Source organism: Hyla sarda, chromosome 1 (assembly GCF_029499605.1).
Source record: "Hyla sarda isolate aHylSar1 chromosome 1, aHylSar1.hap1, whole genome shotgun sequence".
NCBI lineage: Eukaryota > Metazoa > Chordata > Amphibia > Anura > Hylidae > Hyla > Hyla sarda.
This window is the reverse complement of record NC_079189.1, coordinates 485,406,093-485,428,711: the sequence shown is the minus strand read 5'-3', so window position 1 is coordinate 485,428,711 and position 22,619 is coordinate 485,406,093. Positions and strand designations below refer to the sequence as shown.

Genomic DNA, 22,619 nt, shown 5'->3' with positions numbered 1-22,619 from the left:
TTTTATTCAATATGCCAGCAGCATGAGGAGACCACATGGCAGTACAGTGACACAGCCTGGAGGTGGCGGAAGCACGAGATGACCAAATAGTGGCTGAATGACACAGCCTGGAGTTGGCGGCAGCATAAGGAGACCATATAGTGGCTGAATGACGCAGCCTGGAGATGGAGGAAGCATGAGGAGAACATATGGTGGCAGTATGAGACAGCCTGGAGGTGGCATCAGCAGTATCAGGAGTCCTGAAAGTGACCCGGTGACGTAGTGGGGCAGTGGGTGGCAATACCAGCACCCGGTGATATAGGTGGGTGAAAAAAGAAGAACTTGGCATCAGATGTGTGGCATCAGGCAGATGGCAGGATCCAAATAGTAGCTGAGGCAGGTAGGCAGAAGAAAATGGTGTCTTAGTGTGCACAAGTAAGTATTGAGGATATGCATTACGTAAAACTTAACTTTTAATAATATTCTTAGGATAAAATATATGTACCCAGAATTTTTTTGAAATCAAACAAAAGGAAAGGTGTAAAAAAACACCATGTGCCACCTACACCACAACGTATTGATGTGATGTAAAGACCTCTAAAAGGTGGAAGGGAGCAACGTATAGTTCATTGTAACCAGTGGGGGTAAAAACTTCCCCTGTAAGGCCCTACTCTCGTATTATTAATTCCCTTCTTGGCAAGTGTTACTCGCCCTAAAAAGGGCGGCCCCACGCAGGATAGGCATCGGCCAACTGACTACGTAGGATGTCTCTCAGTTTGTCCTCCCTCTCAGTGGGTGTAAAAAAGGCCCCCAGTGAGGGTCCAATAAGGTGGAGAGACAGAAGTCATCCCGTTGCCGAATGCTGACAATTCGGCGGTCACTATGCAAGCAAGTGAGCATGCATCGTGCCATTTGTGCAAGTGACTCAGAGGGACTCCCTGCCTCCATCTCCACTGCATACTGCCACGGTGTTCCACGCCTTCCTCATAACCCTCTAGCTCCTCTGGCTTCTTCTGCTCCTCCTCTCCTGTCAGATAACTAGAAAAACCACACATCTTACAAAACCTAAACTGTGCTCCCCTGTGCCCCTCCCCCCTCCTCCTCCAGTTCAGCCCCCCACAGGGCTCATGTGGCTGTGTGATGTGGGTGCCACTTCACCAGTGCCCTAATCAGCCATTGTTGAATGATGCGTTCATCCCGTAATCCTGGCGACTGACTAATCAGTGGCTTCCTCAAAGGGCCTGAGCAAATGGCAGGTGTCAAGTATAAGCTGCCACTGGTTGACATTGAAGTTACACAGGGGAGTACCCCTATCCGCGTGGATCATCAAGAAATCGGTGATGGATTTTCTCTGTTCGTATAGTCGGTCCAACATATGGAGGACATATGGACATATGGAATTCCAACATGTGGAAACAGACTATGTTGGTTGACACCGTTCTGGCGCAGCAGCTCAATGAGGGTGTGCTTTGCGGTGTACGAGTAGCTAAAGTGCATGAAAAGTTTCCTTGTCATTGTTAGGATGTCTTGCAAATGGGGGAACACTTCAGGAAACGCTTGACAACCAGATTGAAAACGTGTGCCATGCAGGGCGCATGCCTCAGGCTTCCTTGTCGCAGCGCAGACAAGATGTTCTTCCTGTTGTCGGTCACCATGGTTCACATTGCCCTTTTTCGTGGAGTAAGCCATGATTTGATTTCTTGATGAATGACATTGAGCAGTTCCTTCCCTGTGTTATTCCGTTCGCCAAGGCAAACCATGTGAAGAACAGCATGACACCACCGTGCCCTGCACACATGGTATGCTGGAGGGGCAGTGAGACTTGTCTGTGCAGTGGTGCCTGAGGACAAAGAGGATGAGGAGGAGGAGTCACACACTGTCACAAGACCAACGGCCTGAGAGCGTGGAGGCGGAAGCCCTGTGACCTGTCCAAGTTGTTGTTGTGGCTGTGCAGAAACCACATTCACCCAGTGGGCCGTAAAGGACATGTATTGTCCCTGACCGTTGTTACAGCTCTACACATCGGCGCTGCCGTGCACTTTGGTACACACCGACAGGCTCAAGGACTGGCCCACCTTCTTCACAAAGAAATGACGGCTTGGGAATCTCCACCTCGGCTCTGCACAAGACATCAGTTCTCTGAAAGGTGCAGAGTCCACCACTTGAAAAGGAAGGGACTGCAGCACCAGCCACTTGGACAGGAGCACATTCAACTTCTGCACTGTTGGATGAATGGGCGCATACTGTTGTCTCTTGGACATGGCTTCGCTGATGGATTGCTGGCAGAATGGCTGACTCGAAGTAGGAGGAGCAGGAGCATCTGGAGTGACAGAAGATGGGTATGACACATAGCTCCCTTTGGCTGAGGTGGTGGAGCCTTGGCTGGCTGAAAGAGGGAGCGGCGTGCCACTGGGTGATGCAGCAGGCTGGACCACCATATTGGAGCCACGGTTCTCTCAGGCCCCTTTATGGTGATGCTGCATATGTTGATGCATGGCTGTGGTGCCAACATTGGGACCCTGGCCACGCTTCACCTTCTGACGATACATCTTGCATGGGGCCAAGGTAACATCCTCTGGATGCTTGATGAAAAACAAAAATATCACTGGGTAGCTGATTTTCCCACCAACATTCCGCACTGATTGACTGCTACTGCCACCGACTCCAGGAACTCCTGTTCCACTACCTCCCGGGTAGGTAGGCTGCTGCAAAGCAGGTAGTCTACCCCGGGGACACGTTTGGCTCCAGACTTTCCACTTCTTCCACCATGCTGACTGCCAACCATGCCACCACCTTGCTGGCTCAGCTGCTGCCTCACAGGCAACCTGCAACCCTCTTCTCCTGTTGATGATGAAGCCCCTTGTCTACAACATCAGCAGGTTTGTACTTTTTCCTGGCGTTTCACAATATCTAGGCCCTTAAGACTTTAACAGGAACAATATGGTACACCACTTAGATGTACGTATGTGGTATGCACTTATGAGGAGAGGATAATGTGCTCCAGTACACTTAAAACAGGATTTGTCTACAACACCAGCAGGTGTGTACTTTTGGTTGTCCTTTCACAGTATCTAACCGCTTAAGACTTTAACAGAAACAAAAAGTACACCACTTAGATGTATGTATGCGGCATGCACTTATGAGGGGAGGACAATGCGCTCCTGTACGCTTAAAACAGTATTTGTCTACAGCAGCAGCAGGTGTGTACTTTTAGCTGGCCTTTCACAGTATCTAGGCTCTTAAGACTTTATCATGAACAAAATGGTACACCACTTAGATGTATGCACAGGTTACACTTAATAGAGGACAATACGCTTTTAGTGCTCTGCTCACCCTAACTGGGTGGCTACTATTAGCTTTTCAGTTGTTGTACACACCAGTGCTGCAGCACACAGTTGCTGTGTATCACATCCAAAATTGCACTTTCTCTCTCAATCTCACTCCCTTTCCCTATCAGTGCTTCTAGGCTGGATTTGGGCTTGAGGTGAATCGCTGCTGTAAAAAAGCTTTTCTGCGCAACACACTGCTCTCTGTCCCTCTTTCTTTGTAATAAAACACTGATGTGACTGGCCGCAAGATGGCTGCCGATTATATAGGGCTGTGAAATTACAGGAGTGGCTGGATGCTGATAGGCTGCATGCTGCATGTGATTCTGTGTCATCCTGTTGACCCTTGTTCCTGCCTTACCAGGATTCCTTGCCCCATGTCCTCACATGTAGATCCGCCATTTTAGATGCCCGGCCCCTGGAGCCTGGACAGCACTAAATGGAGTTTAATAAAGCGATTCGCGCATTGGAATCACGGCGATATTCGCATTTGTTACGAATCAAATTTTTTCTGAAATTCGTAACCAATTCGGATTCGTCAGATTCGATTCGCTCATCCCTAATCTCACCCTATAGTCAGGATTGACCAGAGGTGTGAGCACACTCAGTAGACATCTCTTTTGGTTCTTTTGGTGAATTAAACAGTATGATATACTGGTAGTGTACTGGTAGAAGACCTGCCACTGTTGAATTATGTGAAAAGGCAAACAGAACCTAGGGGTCATAAACAATCCTTTGGGGGGGGGGGGGGGATGTTGGGGATTATAGAGAAGTTTTGGGTAATAAAAAATACATCCTAATCCTCCCCAATGAAGAAACATTGCCCTGAGAAAAAAGGTCCTTCAGGCTCACCTGTCCAAAGCTACCAAATCTTTGTAAGGACATAGAAATTGTATTTGAAGGGGTTGTCATTAAAAAGGACCAATTATCCAATCCTAGACCAGACACATGTTTAAGACAAATTTCTGTTTTGTTTTTTTCTTAATATACACAGATATATTTTTGTAATCTGTTTTAGTTTAGTTTTTTTTCCCAATTTCTTTATTAGTATTTCTTTTATTGTTTGTAATATTTGGAAAGTATAGAAAAATAATGTGTTTTTTTAAGCTCTTGTACCTTAGATCCATAGTTTCCCATGCCCCACTGCAGGATCTAAGTGTGTCTGCATACTGAGGATGCAGATACAGGTGATTGTGATGATTGCGCCCATAGAATAAAAATACCAGACAAATGCCTGTGCCTGTCTTAACTATGCCACTGGGGTTCTTATGTACTTAATGTAATATCTGTTGATATATAACAAACAAAGATGGTCAGTAAGATCTTATACGAGTAATTTATAATTTACAATAAGGTATTGACAGGACAGATATTCAATAGTAAAGTAAAGACTCTCTATTGAAGGTATAGATCATTCACTATCCTACAGATATGGATCACACCATTTTCATGTCCTTTATCAAGTGCCATTTTGCCTTTTACCTGCAATTAGATTACTGCCATACTGGTGAACTATAAAGGTCCAGAGCTATAAAAGCCCAGAAGTGATTCCATATGACAGAGTTAGTAGCAAAGAAAAGAATCACATCTTCATTATTATAATAAGCTGTGAGCCATTGATTGGTCACACTGTATTTATGCCTGGTCACAGATAACATTGTGCTGAATGTACATAGCACCTTATGCGTATTCAAATGACTAATGTTTCTCTACGAAGCAAAGCAGTTCTATAACACCAAAAACGGCTTATTTGACAGGATTTCAATAGGAGATTTATGCACACATTAAAACAACTACTGTAAGGTGCTAATTGTATGGGCTGAATTCATAACTCAATGCGAGAGAACACCATTCCCATTAGATTCTCATAGCGTAGAAGAAAATATTTCAGTTTTTTTTTCTTTTTTTTTTTTTATAGAGAGTGAAGATAAAACAGGGACCTCAGAGTTAAACTGCAGACTCTGCAAGAACAGATCTTCCTACTAGAAGATGTAAAATCCTATAAATAAAATTGACTTATGGCTGCTTATTCTCTATGTTTACAGAAACAGCATTTTCATGGAGAGTTACGATCAATACTGATGTGAAGACTGATCTACTTTCAGCAGGAAATAATCTGCATTTGACAATTTTATAAGTAACACTTTTAAGCAGAGTTGGATGACAAGTTTTTGGTGTTTTTAAACTAAGAAGATACTAAGATTCCATGACCCTATACCACACTTCTCAACTGAAATATAGTTTAAAAAGTAGCAAGATCTTGGGATGTAGATTAGTGTTAATGAAACACAGACAAAAAAGCAGATCTTAGACTTCATAGGTCCCCTTATACTACACGAGTTACACCACCCGTATGAGACCTGTGTTGGGCATAATATGTCAACTGCCACTCAGCCAATCACTGGCTGAGGCACAACACTGCTGCTACCAGTGATAGGCTGAGCGGCAGCTGACATATTGGGCTTCAGCAATGGCATATGTGTAGAAAAAACTCAACAGACACTGCAGATAAGACAGCCGGTATCCTGTCAAGTTGACTTAGTCTCAGTCCACCTTAAGTAATAAGAAACACTTAATAATACAAAATAACAAAGATGTATATGATGAGGGTCTCATCCTTAGTAACATTGTAAAACAATGCATGAATACATTCAATGTGATTCCACTCCAAGGGTAGGTTGGTCTGTAGTGATGAGCCCGTCCTCCTATTATAGATAACAAGCCCATATCACCCCTGTTAGGTTGGAGATTGCTGAACTGTTGCTGCTTTGCCTGAGTTCTAAAAATTGGATTTTAGCCCATATCAGAAACAGAAGTACCAAGGATGTAAGGTGGATGCATGCTAGCATTTCTAGTTCACAGTGCAGGCAGGAAAATGTAGCACTAGCATATTCCTCTCTTCTGCCACATATTGCTCCCCCTCACACACACTATTTAGCTAACCCTGTTTTCAAGTCTAATTTAAGAAAAGATTAGCAAATCCACATTACATAACTTTAGCAGAGGATAAAAAGTCCTATAAAGTCTCAATGACAAATACGCTAATTACCATAAACTTTTCTTTGACTATATAATATAGAAAAGAATAATAGTTTATTTGATCCACTATTAAAGGGATACTACCGCCATTTGGATAGGGGATAAGATGTCTGATCGTGGGGGTATCGCCACTGGAGACCCCCCACAATGTCTCATGCAGCACCCACCTGTCTCCGCTACATGGAGTCAACAAGACAACATTATTGTTTTAACGTTTCATGATATGCTATAACTACTGCAATTCACATGAATTGTGGATGAGAACTTTTCAGAGGTCAGGGAGGAGGGATGCTGAGCTCTATTGTAAATGGTGGTGTATCCAGTGTTATCTCTCTACTGGTATCACCTTTGACTGTAATACTGAGAAGAAAAGCAATACTGGGAAATAATTGGTATAAAACCTGAAGTGTTAAGCCTAGTGGCCATAGTAAAATGGAAAATTGGGAAAAAATAATGACCAAAAATTCTTGATTAACTACATTAAAATAAATAGGTCATTTTTTGATGACACTTTCCCTTTAAGATGTCTAGTTGTTGCAAAAAAAAAGGGCTGATGTAGAAGTAAAACCAATGCTCTGTAATGGAGAATCTGTAGAGCTACCTGTAAACTTGAAACAATTAAATCTGTGTTCATAGTTGACACCAAGGTCAAGCAGGTTAATTTATAATGCCTCTTATTATACGCTTGGCTTCCTTTGTAAAAAGTATCTACAGGACCTGTGTAATAGAAGTTGGGATACATTAGATGGCAAAGTATAAAACAAATTAAGCAAAAGGGCATTCCATGTACATTCAATAATGTCAGCCTTTATGTTCTTCTATTGCATGCTCACATTAGCACTTTGCTAATTGGACTCATTTGTTAGTAATATAATACTGTTATATTACAGGAGGGCCTATACACAGTATTTCACATAATAATATATAATATGATATTTTTTAAGTAATATTCTGAACAATTTTAAATATAACTGGTATTTGCTGTTGGAAACTCCCACTGGTTGAATTATCCTGTGGTTGGACGTCCCCACTAACATGACCAATACAGTGTGTAGGAGACTAATGGCTTTTAAACACCTCAGACACAACTTATGCCAGAGAAGCAAAAAATGGGAAAAGTAATAGTCCAGTACTATTCATGTTTACTAGATGGGAGATGTAGAGTATGGTCAAGATGTGGCCATAGGTATTTTATTTTGAAATCAACTAAATCCAAGTTTTTTATATTAGGACTGCATTCTGTGTATACATAACAGCAGCCCTGAAAGTTATTGCTGGAATGTCTGCATGACTAAAAAAATGATATTTGGATGCAAACTTTTAATAGGGAAGTCTCATGTATACAAATCTCAATTTATTCTTTGGTATCAAGTTAAATGTAGTTTGGGTATTTAAAGGGGTAATTATTTTAAGGAGGTAGGATGTAAAGCCCCAGTCCCAAACTAAATATTTTATATTATTGGGGGGTGTCTTCAGTGGCAGAGGTCCTTCAGGCTCCAGGGTCCAGGTGCACTGTAACCTCTTCACCTCCTATATTTCTACTCCTGTGCGTGTTTAATGCCGCACTATTTTAAGGAATGCTACAAAAGAAATAATTTATGTGGGGCAGAAGAAGTTTTAGTAGAAACATTATAGTAAACACAATAGAATATCCAGATGGAAAGTTCATACTTGGAACAAAACCTTTAAACAGTTGCCAGCACCACCTCTTTATCTCTGTGTGTAGCTAAGTTATTTTCCATTGTGGGCACCTAAATGCCTTTATTAACAGGGGCCATAAGCCGGGAATCTGCTCAATATTAGCAACATGTTCTATTTATTAAAATGAGAACATTACCTTAATAGATTTAAGACCAGAAGATACACATTACCAACTCCTCCTCGTTTCAAAGGAGAAACGACTCAGTATTGGCCAATAGCAAGTGGGGTTTAATTGGCCAGGTGACCGAATCACCAGAAATAGTCTAAAGTTCTACGAGCCCCAGGGAATCTTCAACATCATTTTAAGTAAATAACAGGACTGAATTCAGAGCCGTCACTCGCTTTAACTGCTAAGTTAATACTACAAAATGGCTACTAAATAAATAGCTAAAAGGCTAAAGCATGAAGATACTTTACTAAACCAGTGTTTATGTCTTGGGAAAAAAAAATTGAACTAGATTTCTAAGTGACACTGAAAGGATGAAAATCTGTAGCAATGTTGTTGTAGGTTTAGTTTTTTTGTGTAGATTTTAAGCATGTCAGATGCGATCAGACGAAGAATGACTGTTTTCTCGTTTGTTGGCTAATCTCTGATCATTTTACATAGGTTCGTTATTGGTAACTTTATTACATGTAAGGGCCTCAGATATGATTTATTTTGGCTTTCTGCTTATAACATCTAGGTCAGCTTGCTTCTTTCATTTTTGAAAAGGCCTCTGAAAATTGAAAGAAGTGATCTGATTGATTGCTACGGGCAACTGGCCAACTTTTTCTCTGTCCAGGTTTTGATAAATTGCCCCCATAGATCTCAAAGTTTAACCCATTTTAAAGGAGTTCTGTAGTGAAATATAACTTATCCCCTATCCAAAGAATAAAGGATAAGTTATAGATCGTGGGGGGTCTGACAGCTGGGACCCCCTGCAATCTCCTGAATTGGGCCCCAACAGTCTTCTGGAAGGGGATGTGCTGACCCCCGCATGGAGCGGCGGCCAAAATGCCCCCTCTATGTATCCCATTGAGATACATGGAGGGGGCGTGTTGGCCATGGCGACCTGTGGGGGTCGGAACAGATGCTTCCAGCAGACTGCCGGGGCCTGTTCAGGAGATCGCGGGGGGGTCCAAGCGATCAGACTTCCTGTGATCTATGACTTATTCCCTATCCTTTGGATAGGAGATAAGTTATATTTCACTGCGCTACTTCTTTAAGCTTAAATCAAATGGACATAGGCTAGAATAAGGGCTCAGCTCTTAGTCTTATGGTGTCATGTTGGGACAAGTGGTTGTTTGTTATAGCAAAGTGACATTACCTGAGGCGAGCCCTGGAGTCTACACCGGTGAGATAGCAACCACCAATGTAATCAGGTGCAAGTCAGAGGCGGCAAGCTGTCAGACAGGATCACTACAAAAATGCAGAAAAATAGCTATAAATATATCAATCCTGTGTGTCAACTCTATGTAAATAAAACCCAGAATAATAAGTCCTATAATTTGCATGATGAGATGGTGGTAGAAAATATGACCTCAATATACCTGTGTCCTCAGTTCATTTTGATCATAAAATGGTCTGTGAGAACATTCCAGAACAGGACAATACTAACATTTACACATCTCTTGAGAGTAGTTGATATCAGCTCATGAAACAAAACCAATGAAGAATTTTATTTGCAGCCAGATTGTTCTATGCAGAGTCCCCTTAGACTAAATTAGTATATGGTGTAAATGTTCCAACTTGAATTGTTAAACACTAATTGATAGAACATAAATAAGCTTATTATGTTGTCTTTATGCCCTATATAACATTTGGCAACCAAAAAGAGAACCAAAACAACTAAACCTAAACTTAAATGATATTAAAATGAATAGAGGAGGTTTTTCAGTGTTAAGACATGGAACTTTCTGCTAGAGGATATTTAACTTTTCGCTAAAGCCCCCTTTCACTGGCTGATCAGGCTAATTCATAGAGGTTTCAATCCCAATCATTGTCCAGTTTATCGGCCATCAAACATGCAAATGCTTGTTTATTTAGCTGATCAGATCTTTTATGTAGGCATTAATATAACTTTAACCAGGAAATGTACTGCCGACAAAGAATGCATGTCTATGAGAGAAGGGGTTTGAATGAATGATCACAAGAAAGATCATTCAGACAAATCCCTTCAGATAACTGGCAAGTTATCCCTTCAGTTCCCTGGTTGAACTTGATGGATGTATGTCTTTTTTCAACCGTACTAACTATGTAACTATGTAACTACGTAAGTACCATATATACTCGAGTATAAGCCAAGTTTTTCGGCATGATTTTTCGTGCTGAAAACGCCCCCCTCGGCTTATACTCGAGTGAACTCTCCACCTGTCAAACCCTTCAGTGGTTTTCAACCTGCGGACCTCCAGATGTTGCAAAACTACAACTCCCAGCATGCCCGGACAGCCATCGGCTGTCCGGGCATGCTTAAAGTTGTAGTTTTGAAACATCTGGAGGTCTGCAGGTTGAAGACCACTGCGGCCTCCGTCATCATCCAGACCCCCCCCTTTAGTTTTCTACTCACCTCCCCTCGGTGGGAAGGAAGGGTAAGCTGGTCCGGGCCATCTATGCTGCAGGGACCATCTGGTGGGGAGGGTTAGTCGTTCTGGGCTGTCCATTTTCACCGGAAGGCCCTCTTCTCCATTCCGGGCCGGCCCGTGACATTGCCTTGACGATGACGCACAGGGACGTCTGTGCGCAGCAGACGTACCTGCGCATGAACGTCCCTGTGCGTCATCGTCAAGGTAACGTCACTAGTCCGGGGCCGGACCGGAGAAGAGAGCCTCCCGGTGAAAATGGACAGCCCGGAACGACTAACCCTCCCCACCGGACGGTCCCTGCAGCATAGATGGCCTGGACCAGCTCACCCTTACTTCCCGCCGAGGGGAGGTGAGTAGAAAACTAAAGGGGGGGTCTGGATGATGATGAAGGCCGCAGTGGTCTTCAACCTGCGGACCTCCAGATGTTTCAAAACTACAATTCCCAGCATGCCTGGACAGCCGATGGCTGTCTTTGCAATCTTGATTCTTTGCAACACTGTAAAAGGGACCTAGATTTCTTGAAAATATTAATATCAGAAGATCCACGGAGCTGTTTTAATTGTCATATTTGGAGTCAGAAAGGATTTGTTTCTCATAATACAAAGCAATGGGAAGCTGTCTAATAGAGGTTGTTTTGCTTTCTTATGGATCAACTCAGGAGGATAATAGGTTGAACACAATGGACATATGTATTTTTAAACCTTATTACATTACTATACTATTCCATTTATACCATGTTTTTCCGATAACAATTCTAAGCAAGGGTTATTTGCACATTTACATTTTCTTTTTAGTCAATATAAATTGCATGACTGGTACTTATTTATCTATTAAATGGGTTATTCAAGCTTTAAAAAAAAATTGATGGCCTCTCCTTAGGATAAGCCATCAATATCAGATTGGCAGGGGCCCCAATCCTAGCATGCCAGTGTTTCATAGTATTGTAGAGTTGTACTATTGAATTAACTATTTAAGTTTGTACTGGTGTGTCTATGCTCTGCACAGCTACAGTGAGTGATATACGCAACTGCCAGAAGTCCCATAGGCTTGCATTGCAATTTCGTATACTGCTCGCTATAGCCGTTCAGAGTGGAGATAAAGGAGCACAGCATGTGTAGGGGCACGCTCTTGACCCATCATACTAGCGATCAGTGGTGGTCTCAGCACCTGGGCCTTCACCAATGCAAACTTCTAACATGGCATTATACTGTATGTCAGAAGTTTGTTAAGCTACGTGACCATATAACTAAGTAGAAAGCAAATTGTAAATTGTGTTTTTTTTTACTTAAGTTACATTGAAATTCTTGTATTTTGGTCCGCATAAAAAAAAACTGATTTTTTTTTCCAATTTTATTTAGGCCTTACCAGTGTGGACACTGTTCCCAGTCCTTCTCTCAGCCATCAGAATTAAGGAACCATGTTGTCACCCACTCAAGCGACCGACCCTTTAAGTGTGGTTATTGTGGCAGAGCCTTTGCTGGAGCAACCACATTAAACAACCACATCCGGACACATACAGGGGAAAAACCATTTAAGTGAGTAGTTAGAAAGTAAAATAAAAAAAATTAAAAATACATTTAAATAAATCAGAATGTGAGATTTTTTTTTTATATGTTTGCATCTATAACTGCATTATTTTGTTTGTATACACTGAGAAAAGGTATTCTGAATGTTTTCTGATTTTATACTTTTTTTTAGTAGGCTGTGGCAAGTGTTTTCTAGGAAAACAGACCAAATGCAGTCACTAGGGGGAGATTTATCAAAACCTGTGCAAAGGAAACATTGCCCAGTTGCAGACAGCAACCAATCAGATCGCTTCTTTCATTTTCAACAAGGCCTCTGCAAAACAAAGAAGCAATCTGATTGGTTGCTATGGGTAACTGGGCAACTTTTCTTTTGCATTGGTTTTGATAAATCTTCCCCCCCCCCCACATTCAGTCCATTAAAGGAACACTGTCATAATTTCATGCTGCCCGAACCATGAGTCATTGTTGTAGTCACCATCGGTTTCTCCCCACCCCACCAGCCCTAATTTATAGATTTCTCCCTATACCAAAACAGGAAGAGATCTATCAATCAAAGCTGGTGGAGTGGGGAGAAGCTGCTGGAGACCACAGTGATAACTCGTGGTTCGGGCAGTATAAAAGTGATGACAGGTTTCTATTAAAGACAATGGGCCACAGAACACGCCAGAATACAATTTTTTTCTTTGATCCTGATGTATGCCAGCTATGTAGTGCATATTATAGATGGGAGCATAGCCTGACTTCGACACTGGGATATGATCCCTTGGAAAGACAGACTCAAAGTTTCTACTGCTATATCCTGATACAATTTCCTATTCTGTCAGATGCAGCATGGTCATGGAAATATTTGTATGGTGTTCTACAACATAACACTTAAAGTTGTCCTAATAAATACAGGCCTAACTGGTAATGCTAAGTAGCATGTAAAAAATGTACTATAATTGTAGATTTGGATCCATCCATACAGGGTCTTTCTGACAACACTGCTAGTGCCAGTTGATAAAACTGAGGAAAATCTATATGGGGTGCAGAGAGCATGGTTGTACCCAGGCCTAGGAGCCTGTCCATAATGGGGGAGATTTATCAAAACCTGTCTAGACAAAAAGTTGCTGAATTGTCCATAGCAACCAATCAGATTGCTACAGGCTGAAGGGATATGACGTGTGTTTCCATGTCTCCAAACACAAAATAAAGATGCAACAGAGTTGCCGTATTTTATGCTTTTTTTCCCCCTGTACTTACAGGTTGTGGGCTGTGATAAATAGTCCCCATTAGGGCTTTGCTGTGTGAAGAAATGGAAAAAGAGATGCTGAGATCCTGTCAGATATAGAATTGATTTCCCCTGACTGCTGTGCAAATAGATTTTAGTAATTAATTGAAAAGGTTCTGAGGTCAAAACGGAAAATAGATTTATTTTAATAGTGAGGCCTTATGTATCTGTTACCCTGTTGACACCATTTTTTTTTTTGGTGGGGGGGGGGGGGAGAGTTTGGTATAGTGTAAAATATGTATTGATGAGATATAATTTATAAATGACTGTGACTGTGTCTTAAATAAAAATGATTGTGAGCAAGATATATTCCTTGTTGATCCCAAATTATTATTTTTATTGAAATAACTTGTTACATTGCTCATAGAATGGTAGATCCTTTGGAACAAATGCTCATCACTGGAACCCCCAATGCTTTTGTTGACTTACCAAACCAGCACACCTGTCGATCAACTGTTTAAAGGAGTACTCCGGTGGAAAACTATTTTTTTCAAATCAACAGTAATTATCAGCTGCTGCATACTACAAAGGTGACACCTCTGTCCATGTCAGGAAATGTCAGGAGTAGGATAGGCTTGCTATGGAGATTTGTTCCTACTCTGGACAGTTCCTAACATAGATAGAGGTGTCACAAGAGAGCACTGTAATCAGACAGAAAAGAGCAACTCAACTTCCTCTGTATTATACAGCAGCTGATAAATACTGGAAGGATTAAGATTTTTAATAGAAGTAATTTACAGGCTGGCTTTCCGCACAGGTTTTTTTCTGCCATTTTCTTCTACTACTGCAATTTTTTAACCCAAAGCCAGAAGTGTAACTGAAAGGAATGGGAAATAAGAAGGACTTATACTTCCTTCTCGATCCACTTCTTACTTTGGCTCGGAGATCGCAGGGTTTCCCAGCAGCCAGACCCCCCATAATCAGACATATTATTCCCTATGCTTTGGAAAGAGGATAAGATGGGGTGGAGGGGGCGGAGTACCCCTTTAAATGCTGGTTAACCCTGTTAGGGACTGAATTTATTTTTGGCCTTAAAGACTGCAGGAATTTTTTCGTTTCTGCATAGTTGAGTTGTATTTTTTAATAGTACCATTTGTATACATATAACTTACTGAATACATTTGTGGGTTGGGGGGGTGTTAAATAAACATCAATTGATTGTTGATGTTTTTGTTTAAAATTTCTCACTGTTCACCATGCAGTATAAAAAGCATGTTAACTTTATTCTATGGGTTGGTAATCCCAAAAATGTATGGGTTTATATGCTTTACTTGTGCTTAACAATATAACTTTCTAGGAAAATATGTTTTTTTTTATGTGGCTGCATTCCAAGAGCCATAACTTCTAACTGTCTAAGGGCTTGTTTTTTGCAGTTGTATTGTATTTTTCAACAGTACCCTTTTGGGACATATATATATATATATATATATATATATATATATATATACACACACCATATATCTTTCAATGTTAGGGAATAAAGAAAAAAGCCAGCAATTCAGTGATTTTCTTCTTTTTTGCATTTCAACTTTTTTGTTAATAATTTTGTTGAAGTAGCCATGTGAGGGCTTGTTTTTTGAGGGATGAGCCATATTTTTTATATAACCCTTCTGTGGTAGATATAAATTATTAATTAACTTTTATTTTTTGGGAAGAAGATTTTGAAAAAAAGCAGTGTGAACCTGAAAACTTTGAACCTGGGTAAGAGGTTAAGTACTAACTTAGCTTGCTATAGGTGTTGTATTTTAAATATGAACTACATGAGATGGGGATATAATAACTATAAATGGTGCAGAGCCTGAAGTCATACCCATGTCCTGGTGCTTATGGGGAAGGGGCTATCCAAAGGCCTCTCTGACACATTTATTATTAATGGAAAATGGTAAATGCAAACCCTGTTACCAATTTGCATTGGAAACCAGGATCTACAAGATGTCCAGCACACAATAAATCAGATACTGAGTCTTTTTTGTATTTTTACAATTTGCTAAAATAAAACTTGGCCTGGAATTGTAAGAGAAGACTTTATAGCTTATTTTTTGGCCATACAGACTTGAACAGTCAGAGTCTGAGTGTCCAGGCCCTGACCGATCACTAGATCGAGAAGGGAGAGAAGCGCATGGCTGAGATCTCTGACTATGGGACTGACATGGTATAGAGCTGGAAGAGAGCACTCCAAGCATGCATGTCTCCTGGCTGTATCTAGCGATCAGTGGGGGTCTGAACACCCAGACCCTGACTGATCAAAACTTTTGATATGTGTCTAATGATGCCCATTTAAGATCTATTTCTTATTTCCTTATAAACCCCACCTGGTACTTATTACAGTAATATAGACAGTTGTTTTGGTGTGGCATGTGTAATGAGATAGATCAGATACAGGTATTGCCTTTGCATTGTATATGAGCTGGGCTGCATTACCAGACACAGTCTATAGACAGCCTATAAGAGCCCTTTAAAACTCTTAAATTATCTGAATACTTTTACATGTAATCCTTATATTGGAACTACTTCCTGATTGAAGGGAGGGTAATGCAGACTTATGAAATGGTCTTTAAGTACTTGGGATGTAGTAAATGCCTCTGTTCCAAGTTTGTCACGCAGTAAAAGGTAGTATATTTTGGCGCACCAATCCACTAACTAATCAGTTTTCTAATAAACAATCACCAATGCACTAATGTGTCATCAGCACCCCAGGCGCTCCGAGAGGATCATCTGCCCATAGACATTAATGAATACTCCAAAAATCATTAGACAATCAATACTTCTGAGTTATTTTCATTGAGCTGATAGATCTGATACATTAAAGCTGACATTTTACATTTGTCAAGATCACGGTGCAGTTTTTGTAACAGTAGAACAGGCTGCTGAGAATATTCCCAGAAAGACAATCAAGGAAATACAACTTATTTATAAGGATACACTTAGCTGCTTCAGCAGCTCAGATGAATGTGGTGCCAGAAGTGTAAAGGAATGTTTTCATGCATTTTAAGTACCATATATTTAGTGTGGGGTAGCTGACATAGACAAACTGATGAAAATAAACAGATTTAAAATGGATCCATCATGCCAACAGGGTAGGCACAAATGTGTGTGGGCTTAAACAACGGTCAGTGTGTTCATTCGCTTAAACATTTTGGATTAGTGAGACACGAGGCACCTCATACCTCCATGATATCAGTTATTTCACTAAGACTAGGTTCTAAGGACAACCAAAAAGACAGTGGTCCAAAGGCAAATATCAGACCCTTTGACTATAATGGGTTTGTTGGGTTTCAGTCATGGTGTAAGTCATTTGATGTAAAATCTATGACTGAGGCTTTAAATACACTGCTCAAAAAAATAAAGGGAACAATAAGATAACACATCCTAGATCTGAATGAATAAACTAATGGTATGAAATACTTTCGTCTTTACATAGTTGAATGTGCTGACAACAAAATCACACAAAAATTATCAATGGAAATCAAATTTATCAACCCATGGAGGTCTGGATATGGAGTCACACTCAAAATCAAGAAAACCATTCTACAGGCTGATCGAACTTTGATGTAATGTCCTTAAAACAAGTAAAAATGAGGACCAGTAGTGTGTATGGCCACGTGCCCGTATGACCTCCCTACAATGCCTGGGCATGCTCCGGATGAGGTAGTGGATGGTTTCCTGAGGGCTGTCCTCCCAGACCTGGACTAAAGCAGATGTCCCAGATGTGCTCAATCGGATTCAAGTCTGGGGAACAGGTGGGCCATTCCATAGCATCATTGCCTTCCTCTTGCAGGAACTGCGGACACACTCCAGCCACATGAGGTCTAGCATTGTCTTGCATTAGGAGGAACCCAGGGCCAACCGCACCAGCATATGGTCTCACAAGGGGTCTGAGGATCTCATCTCGGTACCTAATGGCAATCAGGCTACCTCTGGCAAGTACATAGAGGGCTGTGCGACCCTCCAAAAAAATGCCACCCCGCACCATTACTGACCCACCGCCAAACCGGTCATGCTGGAGGATGCTGCAGACAGCAGAACATTCTCCACGGCGTCTCCAGACTCGTCTGTCACATGTGCTCAGTGTGAACCTGTTTTCATCTGTGAAGAGCACAGGGTGCACAGGGTGCCTCCTCCACGTCTCCTGGTAGTGCCTCCATGCTCTGGACACTACGCTGACAGACACAGCAAACCTTCTTGCCACAGCTCGCATTGATGTGCCATCCTGGATGAGCTGCACTACCTGAACCACTTGTGTGGGTTGTAGACTCCATCATATTCTACCACTAGAGTGAAAGCACCACCAGCATTCAAAAGTGACCAAAACATCAGCCAGGAAGCATAGCAACTGAGAAGTAGTCTGTGGTCACCACCTGCAGAACCACTCCTTTATTGGGGTGTCTTGCTAATTGCCTATAATTTCCACCTGTTGTCTGCTCCATTTGCATGTGAAATTAATTGTCAATCAGTGTTGCTTCCTGAGTGGACAGTGTGATTTCACAGAAGTGTGATTGACTTGGAGTTACATTGTGTTGCTTAAGTGTTCCCTTTATTTATTTTTTGAGCAGTGTAGAAACCAATGGAAAAAACTTGAAACATTTGGTTTATCCTGTCACAAACAGACCTTTTGAACCATGATAGTTGCCCCTGTTAAAACCATTCTATTGTATTGGTTTGTGAAGAAAAAAAAAAAGATGTTAAAAAGAACAACAAATGTAATGTGAACAGGTCCTTATTTCAGTAACTTTTCACAATGAATTTACTTTTAAATTTGCATTGGGGGTTCCGTTAGATTTCTCAGTTACAGAATCCATAAAATCTGCTAGAAGAACTGCGAAAAAATAAATAATGCAAAAAAATTCCCCAAAACAGTGACAGACACAATGGTCACCATTATAGTAAATGCTGTCTGTCAGGTGCCGCTGGTCCTTCATATGGTGGATCTGACACAGCTGACATATTTTCTGTTCTGTTCCAATGCAGGTAACTAGTAAAATGGCTGCCTGCACTGTGAATGGGTATCAAACCTACTTCATCCAGGCTTGAGGATAACGAGCCAGTGACTAACTGGATACCATCTGTTGGTGATTTCTAACTTTATTTTATCTAAGATTAAGAAAAAATGATGTTAACTCCCATATACTTTAGAAGTCACAGTAATCTAATCCTATAAACAACAGTTGTTCTGCCAATGTACTGTCACTGACATGTATGGGCCAGGTTGTACTGACCTGTAAGCATTAGCCTTCTTCATTGGAAATTTGAGAAGTAGATATTTTAAGAACACATCATGTACTTATATTTCCTGAAGACAATATAACATTAAGAAATAACCGAGTTATAAGGAAAAGAACGTTTCTTCTAATGTATCCAGATGCTCAGGAAGATCCTTGTAAAGAAATAAAATAAAGAGCATCTTATTGAGGGGAGCTGTATTTTTGCATCTAATGGCCCTGCGTTAGAAAAGTGGGAAATGATTTGCCAAGTCTCAACTAGTTAAAGGTATTCAAACATTAGGAAAAATATTAAATGGGTTCTTTAGGACCTGGTGCTCTTCAATATTTACAGTAGCTTTTGTCTGTTGGTGGATGTGCCTAGTATGGCTGCTCAGTCCTGTTCAAATAAATGAGATGACTTTGCAGTACCAGGCACAGCTGCTTATTCAGACAAGGCATTGTGACTCTCCAGTAAGCCCTGAGGTCACTTCATTGTGCTATTTGGTGGGAGCCCTCCAGATCGCGCACAAAATGATCAAGCCTAGTAGGCCTATCTTAAGGATAAACCATCAATGTTTAAGGGTTTTTGAGGCTGGGTAAACCATAGCTGCAAGTTGGCCACCGCTACGTGCCGTGATCGACACAGCTTCATTTACGCGGAGAGCGGGCAGAAGATCGCGGGGTCCTGCGGATAGGAGATTCGTTTTTTTATTACAGAAAAACTAATTTGAGGTAGACTCTCAGATTACCGCTGTAGCTAGGAAGCTTTAAATGTTTCAGATTTTGACATACCTTAGCCTAACAAATGCAGTTTCAGTGAGTTGACTCCAAAACAGATTTTGTCAGTGAATTGAGAGTAAATGATCAGTACAAGGGATGGGCAGGTATAGAAGAAATAGCTCCAAATTGGAGAAAGATGTATTTTCTTTCAAAGAGTTGTACAGTGTTATATTGAAGCTATTGCATGGTAGTGATCAGTGTAGGAAATTAGTGTGTGCAATGTTATAGTCCCCTATGAAAATAAAGTGTTAATAAATGTGATTTATCCCCTTCCCTAATAAAAGTTTGAGTCACCCCCTTTTCCCATAAAAAAATAAATAAACTGTGTAAATAAAAATAAACATAAACATATGTGGTATCGCCGCGTGCGTAAATGTCCGAACTATATTTTTATAACTAAAAATATATCATTAATTAAACCGTATGGTCAATGACATACACGTAAAAAAAATTCCAAAGTCCAAAACAGCATATTTTTGGTCACTTTTTATCCCATAAAAAAATGAATAAAAAATAATAAAAAAGTCAGATCAAAACAAAAATGGTACCAATAAAAACTTCAGATCACAGCGAAAAAAATGAGCCCTCATACTGCTTCTTATATGAAAAAATAAAAAAGTTTTAGGGGTCAGAAGAGGAAATTTTTGGTGCATGTAGTTATAATATTTTTTTAGTAGTAAAATAAAATCAAACCTATATAAATTGGCCATCCTTGCGACCGTATGGACCTACAGAATTAATATAAGGTGCAATTTTTACCGAAAACTGCACTGCGTAGAAACGGAAGACACAAAAAATTACAAAACGTTTTTTTTTTTTTCAATTAAGCCCTACAAATAATTTTTTCTGGTTCCGCTGTAGATTTTGTAGTGAAATTATTAATGGAATTACAAAGTAAAATTGTTGGTGCAAAGAACAAGCCCTCATATGGATTTTTAGGTGGAAAATTGAAAGTGTTATGATTTTTAGAAGGTGAGGAGGAAAAAACTAAAGTGCAAAAATGAGTTAATGAGATGTATTGCAAAGTTTCTTACATTCACTTGTTCACATTGAATTCTGAAAAGTTTGGTGAAACGTCTGTGTCCGTGACCATGTAATGAAATATACATTTTATATATATATATTATAAATATTAATTTTATATCATGCTTTTCCTTTAATCGTATGTGTCTTTCAGCCTTCTGTTATGTATGCATTATAGTATATTTTATTAGCCTATATCTTATTTTTAGGCTCATACGAACCTAAATATTGAATTCCAGATTTTAAATTAGCAGGAGGTGAAATTCTATTTGTCATCAATTTCTTTCAAGGGGTTGCAGAGCAGAAAACCACAGACGTGATGCTACTTTGATGGCTCTCTCCTAAAAATCTCTTTTTGTTCTTTATCTATTTGATGTGACAGTGATCAGTGCAGGGACAAGACAGGCCTCTCTAGAGAAATCACCTTCCCCCCATCTTATTGACAGATTTCTGTGATCTGACTCACACGGACCATGCCCTATTATAGTCACTAAGGCACTGCTAGTAGCCACCAATTAAACCTTTTTGGATGATGAAACCAGAGGCCACTTTTGAGTGTCTGTTCCTATTAAGTACATAAGAGAAAACTTCTGACACCAACACCAAAGCATCATTGGTCTTAATTTTTCTTTTTGCCTCCACTAGGTGCGAGAGGTGCGACAGGAGCTTCACACAAGCCACACAGCTGAGTCGACATCAGAGGATGCCCAATGAGTGCAAGCCAATAACAGAAAGCACAGAATCAATTGAAGTGGATTAACTGATTGACTGGTTGGAATTAAACTGCAAGGAAAGTCATGATTAAATGTCACGGACACTTAAGCAAAACCAAAGATTTCCTCCGAACAACTTTCAATCAGGCCCAGAAAACCTAAAGCAGTAATAAAATAAGTAAGATGTTAAGAGATATTGACCTTGGCATGGAAGAGAGACCAAGAAAGACATTATTTATTTATGAGTGGGGGTGAATTATATTTCAAAAGGACACGGGGACTTAACCTTTTCAGTCCCACCATCTATATATAGCTTTATTTCTAAATGCATTTTGTAAAGAAAAATGTTATTTAATACCAAAGCAAAAGTCAAGTTCCTCTGTCAATATCCACATCTCTGTCTATAAATGCACATGGACATGTTTAAATAAGCACCTTTTTGTAGCATGATACCATTTCTCTAAAGAGAGGGGCCAGGACAATAAGATTGGGGTTGGCGGAAAATATTCTAAAGACAATGGGATTTAGGAGACCAGAAGAAAAGTCCCGCCTGTTTCAGTGCTCTTCTCCTAAAGAGATGATGTTGATGACTTTAAAGTGTTTGTCCAGCCATTGTGATGGGACAATGTGGTGGGAGTCGTGTTTGAGTTATTTGGAACTGACCAAAGAGGACATTTCGCTCATCCGTCATCTACTGAGTCTACTTACAAATCATACTTTGTGCACTTTTCATGTTAAAGATTTCATAGACATTGTTTATGATACGTGGGATAGTTTTGGGAAGTAAACATGTTGCAATATTCCAAATAAAATATATATGTAAAGATATTACATATGGCTGTTCTTGAAGTTTCAATAAAAAATGTTTTCTTATGGTTAGAATTGAAAGGATTGCCTCATGAAGAAGTTTTGTAGTATTACACACCAGATACCCAGGTGAATAACTGAGTGATCATGTATTATATAGACGGACCAGGTCTGCTTCTTACTTTCCAGCTCCATACTCTGGATCTTACAGGGAGGGGATTCCAACTATTGGACAACGAGTCTGGGTGTGGTTTTTCCCCATATGCATTGACCGCGACTTGGCCCTCTCCCCCTTTCGTCTTGGAAGGTGTACTTCCATAATAATATGTTCCATGCAACATTTCAATCCTGGTGTGGGTCTCTGTCAGGCATTATAATAATGGAACGATCAGAAGCAGAATCCCTGTAAACAATATAAGAAGCATAAAGCTTCCATGTTAGAGACATAAATACTTAGTAGTGTGGCTAATAGACTACTTAAAAGAGCCCACAATAAAGAGACCTCCATCATATTGTAATATTGTTTCTAAAAACAAAATGGGTACAATGGATTATCATAAGAGCGACCACTAAAATATTGCTTTAAGAAAAGGCTAAGTCGCCTAAATCAATTAAACCTTGTATATGTGAATATGCCACAAGAAAGTCAGTTTTAAACTGTATGGGTACCACGTTTGTCACACATATCTCCC

General features: G+C 40.3%; 1 protein-coding gene across 1 annotated transcript in view; it reads left to right on the top strand.

The window, feature by feature from the left end:
• PRDM6 (PR/SET domain 6) overlaps positions 1-21,913 on the top strand; it is a 126,898-nt gene extending 104,985 nt beyond the window's left edge. Inside the window, exons 7-8 of the mRNA XM_056552374.1 lie at positions 11,966-12,142; positions 21,053-21,913. Of these exons, the coding sequence (XP_056408349.1) occupies positions 11,966-12,142; positions 21,053-21,167 (292 nt within the window). The 3' untranslated portion in view covers positions 21,168-21,913. The remainder of the gene's footprint in view (positions 1-11,965; positions 12,143-21,052) is intronic.
• Positions 21,914-22,619: the final 706 nt, after the last annotated feature.